We start from the raw sequence: 7,338 nt of genomic DNA, 5'->3' as shown, positions 1-7,338 counted from the left end.
CCGATTTGACATAATTATTACGAAGAGAGTTGAAATAATAAATTGTTTAACTTTTGTACGAGTAGAATAGACAATGAAAATATGGATAATAGTATTTTCAATCCCTTAATTATTATAAAAATTTTATTTTGATTCTTATAATATTATGATTTAATATTCCTAATCTTCCATTAATTAAATTGTGTGGTTTTTGATCCCTTCACATACGAAACGCGTTATAATATGTAATAATATTTTAGAAGTATAATACTCTCAAATATAGAGTAACACTTAATAATACAAACTTAACGTAATATATGATAATTAAATAATGAAATTATTAATAATCTTAGAAATTTGTAAATGTTCACGAGAAAATGGACAAAAAGGCGCATTTTGAATCGTGACTTGTTCTTAAATGCACGCGCAAATTACTTCACATCATGCGCTAATTTTTCGCATAAAAGACGCAACTTTAGGAATTGGGATCCATGTTAGGATTGCGTAATTATTAACTTTATTCTTAGCCTTGCCAAAAATAAAAAAATCACTAGTCACTTTATTCTTTTCCCCTCTAAAATATTATGGAAGCAATTATGGTAAGGGTGGGAGGAATTAAGATCTCTCGTTCACTTACACTTTATTTGAATGATTGTTATGTATTGTTTCATAACATATTCTATCGTATTGTACTGTTGTATAGTATTGTTTCATTCTCCATCGTTATATAATGTCACACATCAAAGTAGAGTACATAGTAGAGCTACTATGAAAATGTATGGTAGATGATAAAATAAAATTATTAAATAATAAGTAAAGACAAAATAAGAAGAAGATATTAAGATAACGATACGATCACACCAAATCAGTCGTTATACAAAATGATTCTAATGTCGTTACGTAACAATGAATTTAAACAATACGATATAATAAAATTTAAGTAACAATCAAAACAAATATTATATTTAAACTAACAATACAATACAATACATTAGATAACAACCATCAAAACAAGGTGTTACAAAATAAAGATAATAAAATAGTCTTTTAGATCTCTCGTGTATAAAAAATGAAGATCTCTTATGACTAAAAAATAAAATTTAATAAAAATTAAAAGATATATATATATATATATATATATATATGGCCAACAAAACGAATTTTTCCGTTACATAAAGTCGCCCGTGAACTCTGAATAATAAACAAATTACAAGGGACCAAAATTTAACGAATAGAAAATGTTGGTACTATTATATTCACTTCTAAGAACCAATAATCTGCTGCTTAATCATTAGAATTTTACCTTTATAGTGTTTTAAAAATTATTCGAACCTCTGCAACCCATTTAATTTATTGATCAATATTTAATTGCAATCTAAGCAATGGTTGAGCAATTATAAGACAAGAATCTTAGCACTAGGCATACTATTATTTATTAATTATTAGTTCTATAATTTTCAAAGAGTTTGAGAATCTAACATAAATTCTTTTTATTAATTTATGGGCTAAAGCTACACATACTATATGGGTAAAAACATTAAGAAAAGAGAATTGGCCTTATAATTGAGTAATGGTTTTTATTATTTTTAATAAAACATGCAATGTTTATAGATTAGAAAATTAAAGATAGATTCATGTACCTCAAAAAGAAGTCTTATCTAATGGATGTTTAATACTAATAATCATGAGAAATGACGCTTGATTTCCACAATCATTAATTGATATATACAAAAATAATACCCTCTCCGCTCCTTTTTGCTTTTCAAATTTTGACTTAGCACACCGATTAAAAAAATAATGATTGGTATAGTGAGTTTATCATTTTACACCTATTAATAAATAGAATTTTAAACATATTTACTCACTATATTTTTCAAAGGTACTAACTCAAAGTCATTAACTCAATGTTAATAAATAATAGGAGGAAAAAAAATTGTTCTTTCTTAATTTATTCAAATTGACAAATAAAAAAGAAAATCAAATTAGAAAATTTTTGATAATTAAATAGAAACGAATAGAGTATTCTTATAAGGTGTTTAATTGACCATGCATGTCAACTCTAAATGTCTATCTATCTATTATATTCTTTTTTTAAAATAGAAAAAGAAATGTTTGAGCATGTAAAAAGATTAGTACTAGCAATGAAACCCAAAATTCAGATCAATTTCTCTTTGGTCTAATATATATTACTATAATTAATGATTCACGTGACTTATAATCTCATCTAAAATTTAAAAAAATTATTAAAAAATGAGATACATTTATGTATATATAATAATTTATCATGGATCTACAGCACAACATTACTATCTAAAATTTCAAATTTCTGACAACTGCTTATGACATATGGAATTATTTGTCTAGTTGTCTAATAAGATTCTTTTTTTTTTTCATTTTAATTATAGCTCGAGAATGAAATTAAAGAGCAAAAAGAATGATGAAGACATGAAGTATAAGAAACAGTATAGCATATTAAATTATCCGTCCTCTCAAGAAGATTTTATTTCAGTATTGAATTATTGTTTACAAAGATTTAGTTACTGTTTCAATAATAGAGCCAAACAGTAACGTTTCAGGAATTTCACAATATTTTCTATTGCACATTTATTTGGTAGGTGGGGGCCTTTTATATTAAACTTTGAACTACAAAAATAATATTTGCTTCTTTCATAAATTCGAGCAGTTTGTACAATTTGTCAAAAACAATATAGCCACATTACTGAGAGTTTGGGTACGAATTAATGCTTTATGTATCACGAGAAAGAGATAAAAACTATATGATAATAGGAGAAAATTTTTTAGCCTTAAATTGGGATATTCAAAAAAAAAACATGTTGTTCCAATTTAACACCGTCAAGAATTTTCTGACTATATGCATGGAAACAAGCTAAGTTCATCTATCAAAGTACTTTTCAATCTTTTTCGATGTTTTTTAATAGAGCTTCAAACTTAAATATATGAGTTCGATATAATTTAATAATTTTAGTTCAAATAATTAATATATATATATATATATATATTAACAAATTATTATATGAAAAATTAAATTTAAAATTCAATTACTAACACTTAATTAGGTTGCTATAGAATCTATAAAAAAAAATCAAATCTTGAATGCGTTTTCTTTATTTTGTGCCTTATATCCATTATCAATTAAGTCATGCTCTCAATTCGTATTTATGCAAACATGAGGCAGATGGTCAGGGTGCAATCAAACGTCCAAAATAAATTTTGGCCATCAACCTCTAATATAGATGGATAGATTTGATTTAGAAGTTTTTTATAAATTTATTTTAATTTTATATCTTTTTAATATATATATATATATATACATATACATATAGATTCGTCATTTCCATCTAATTTACTGAGCAGAGTAAAAAAGGTCTTGCAATTATTAAATTGATGCACAGTGGAAAATGGTTATTGATTTTACCATGCATGTACATGTCATGCCGACAGAAAATTAGGTAAGTGTTCCCATAGAATAATTATATATATGCAAAGAAATGATAGTTGAAGCTAAGAGTCAAAATTAATAAAGTCAATCTGTTTAAATTACTATTTCACATAGTCGATTGCATAAATATATTTTCTACATTATTGATGTGTATAATTTAATATACTCTCGATCGCTTTTTATACCCTAACCATTTTAAAAAAACATATCACTAGAGTTAACATCAAACAAGGGAATGTCATATAAAAGCTACTTACAATTTTCATTAAATTTCAAAAAGATAATTATAAGTAATTTTTCATAATAAATAACGTTAATTAATATAGTGTAAAATAATTATTAATTTTTTCTCTCTCGAAAGCAATGGATATATGTGTCCCATAAGTTTTACTTGATTAGGAAATACGCACTTATTTAAATGTGCTTAGTTCCTTTTACTTCCCACTAGCTTCCATCACCCATTCACTTATTTATGTTTATTGCCTTCTCTTATTCTTTTCTCTCTCTCCAATTCTAGGGTTTCTAATTTTCTCTCCAAAAAAAAAAACACAAAAAAACTCTACTAATGGCTAACATGCTCTTACAAGAATCAAAGTACATAGCTTGAAAGACTTTGCAACTATACCACAAGGAAAATTAAGGTATCTTTTTTTTTGTTTCTTCGATTTTATAGGTCTGACATCCCTATAAAATCCCTTTCAACGTGTACATCGATCTATTAGTAAGTAACATGAGTTATTTATCTTTTTCAAGTATATTGACAACATGTGTTTAATTTGAAGGACAATGCTATGAAATTCAATAGCTAGCTAGTGTGACTTTTTATAATTAGGTTTTTTTTGGTTCATGTTGGTTTGATGTAAAAAAAAAAAAAAGACATGTTTTGCGGAACTTTGCAGGTGGAATGTCGGATATACTTTAAAGGCAGCATAGTAAGTTCATAATATGTTCCACTGTTTTTGATGGAAATTAAACTGGTCATATGTTCATAGAATTTTAGCACTCATATATTCAATCAATATCCCATTATTAATAATTAGTGTGTTTTAGTAAATCGAGAAATCAAGATTACTGAGCATGATGAATTATAAGGTTTCCCTTGTGAGCAATTTATGTCAAAATGAAGGGCCATTTTTTATTTGACTAAAAAGGATATATATATAGAGAGAGGAGATTCATGCTAGCTAGGTTTTATGCTTATCATTTTAGGCTTTTGCTAATTTGCTAGTATTTGACTACTTTTGTGCAAAGGAATATGAAACCTATTTCTGCCTTGATCCTAAAATACTTAGAAATTAATAAATGTCATTTCTTATCACTCTTGTCCTTGAGGACTCATCTTAAATATTAACACGCATAAATTAATATAGACACACACATATATATATATAGTTGCATATTTAGTCCCACTTCATTAAGGATCGGAGTTCAAATTAAAGCATAAATTAGCTGAGTTTAAGTGATTTATACAACATTACTGCAAAAATAATATTTTACACAATCAAGTTGTCCAAAATTATAAGAATCCTTTTAAAAATAAGATATTTTACCTGCTACAACAGAAAAAAAAATTAAAAAAGACAGTCCGATGCACTAAAGCTCTCGCTATGCGCAGGATTCGGGAAAAGACCGACCACAAAACTCTATTGTAAAAGATTGTGGGTGTATAACTAAAACTTAAATACAAGTTATAGGTATATATAAATAATGCTTTATATCTATCAACACGTATCTTTTCATTAGACTGGTGTTATTGAATCCTGGTACCTTAAACATGGTTAATTAGTACTAATTAAGATTCTGCACAAAATTGTTTGATTAATTAGCAGGAAACCAATGGCTTCTTCGAGCAGTTACTCGAACCCTCCATGTGCAGCTTGCAAATTCTTGAGAAGAAAATGTTTACCAGGTTGCATCTTTGCTCCTTATTTTCCACCAGAAGAGCCACAAAAATTCGCAAACGTACACAAAATATTTGGTGCAAGCAACGTAAGTAAACTCCTGAACGAAATTCAACCTCACCAGAGAGAAGACGCGGTTAATTCTCTTGCTTATGAAGCTGAAGCGCGTATGAAAGATCCAGTTTATGGTTGTGTTGGAGCTATTTCAGTACTACAAAGACAAGTTATACGTCTTCAAAAAGAACTCGATGCTACAAATGCTGATTTAATGCGATATGCTAGTAATACTAATCCAAATTTGGGTTATGGGAGAAGTACTGGATTTCATCAAACTAATTATGGATTTTCTCCTAATACTACAATATGGAACAATAACCCTGATCAGGCTGCAGATGATGATATATAGTAACTAGCATCTGAAATTCATGTCCCAATTATGATTTTTAATTATTTATTTACTTGTTTCTGTGATGCTATATAAATATAGTTACTGAGCATTATTATTAATTGCTCCGTTTTGAATGGGCAATTAAGTGCATCTGTATTGTACAAAAACTGAATTATGAATATATGGTGATGATTTGGGTATTGTTCTAATTAAGTTTTATGTGCCAATCAATTTTTCGAATATTTTTATTTTTATATATAGAAAGAGCTTAGTTTATACACTGTTAAGTTGATATACAATAATATCACATTATCAATACGTAAGTTTTCAAGACAAGTCTAATATATGATAATTTGGAAGAAGAAGAAAAGAGGGGCTAACTTGTTATAATTATTTAATTAGTATCAAACTGATGTGTAAAACGTCTTTGCAGTGATAGTATATAAAGCTATCTACACTGACATATTTTAATTTTTTTTCACGTGTCCTAATAAACCTCCTAGAGTTTTTTTTTTTAAAACAAAAAGATAGAGATGGATGTTTATTATCAATCAGAATTATAATGGAACATCTTTTAACTTAAAATTAATCAGGTCCAGATATGAATATATGATTGAATTTACTTTAACTTAGGAGAGGGCGTCCTATTTATCTTCTACAGAGAATTAGTGCATTGGCCCATTGCTAGTAAAGTTCAAGACTGGCCGTCAGAATCTTGTACACTAATAAATGATCCCAAAAGGAAATTTGTTTCTTATAATAAACGTCTGTCCTCCTCTTCTTCTTTTTTTCCTTTTTTAAAAAAGATTATGTTAAACTTAATTAAATAATCAACCCTCTGGTACTTGGGGTGAGGAAAATATTTTTCTACAAAATATTTGAAAAACAAGTGAAACTTCTACTTCTTTCTAATGTTTGACAAGTAATCAAAAAATATATTATCGTAAGAATATTTATATTTTATCTAAGAAAATACTATGAGAGTGCATGAAATGTAGTTGGGAAGTGGGGGGGGGGGGGTCGGGGTGCATGGCGAGAGTTAGGATGGTCATGGGAGGGGAGGGGGTGTTGAGTGGGGAGGAAAGAGAGATGATTTTTTTTCTATTTGGCTATTCACTTAATGTCTAAACTCCGTATTGAAGCTCCAACTAAATTTGGATTGCACACTTCATGATTCATTTGGAAATAACGCTCCAACGGATTTTCTTCATAATTGAGATAATGAATTTTCAATATCACTTATCTTAAAAAAAAATTCACTTTAATTAAAGAAGTCATTTTCCTTATTTTTAAAAAACTTATTTTTTAGAAAAAGTATTTTTCAAACTATTTTGAGCAACCAAAAATATTGTTCTTCCTTACCACGCGCCCTTGAAGTAAAATAAAAAATTTGAAGGGAGAGATTTTATTTCTCTTGGAATTGATACAAATTAAATCAATTCCCTATGAATAGAAGAAGAAAAATTGTTTGCAAGCTAATTACAAGTTTACAACCTTTTCACATACAAAGTGAAATGTGTTTTAATGGTTGAGCATTTTCATTATCAATCAATAAGTCGAAAGTTCAAGTAACATTTAACAAGAACCATTGATTCTCCCAAAAGGGGCTA

The 7,338-nt window shown here is 27.7% G+C and overlaps 1 protein-coding gene across 2 annotated transcripts; it reads left to right on the top strand.

The window, feature by feature from the left end:
• Positions 1-3,900: 3,900 nt before the first annotated feature.
• On the top strand, positions 3,901-5,955 carry LOC129874449 (protein LATERAL ORGAN BOUNDARIES). Of its 2 annotated transcripts, none has more exons than XM_055949734.1 (2): positions 3,901-4,080; positions 5,269-5,955. In XM_055949734.1, exon 2 carries the CDS (start codon positions 5,276-5,278, stop codon positions 5,744-5,746), a length of 471 nt encoding a protein of 156 aa, XP_055805709.1. In that variant the 5' UTR covers positions 3,901-4,080; positions 5,269-5,275; the 3' UTR covers positions 5,747-5,955. The 2 variants fall into 2 exon arrangements, with proteins under 2 accessions (XP_055805709.1, XP_055805710.1); XM_055949735.1 differs by having other exon boundaries at positions 5,266-5,955.
• The last annotated feature ends 1,383 nt before the right edge of the window (positions 5,956-7,338 follow it).

This window comes from Solanum dulcamara, chromosome 11 (assembly GCF_947179165.1).
Source record: "Solanum dulcamara chromosome 11, daSolDulc1.2, whole genome shotgun sequence".
NCBI classification, from domain to species: Eukaryota; Viridiplantae; Streptophyta; class Magnoliopsida; order Solanales; family Solanaceae; genus Solanum; species Solanum dulcamara.
This window is presented reverse-complemented; position numbering and strand designations above follow the sequence as displayed.

What these genes read in the sequence shown, in the direction of transcription:
- LOC129874449 (XM_055949734.1), top strand. Translation starts at nt 5,276, where the DNA reads ATGGCTTCTTCGAGCAGTTACTCGAACCCTCCATGTGCAGCTTGCAAA.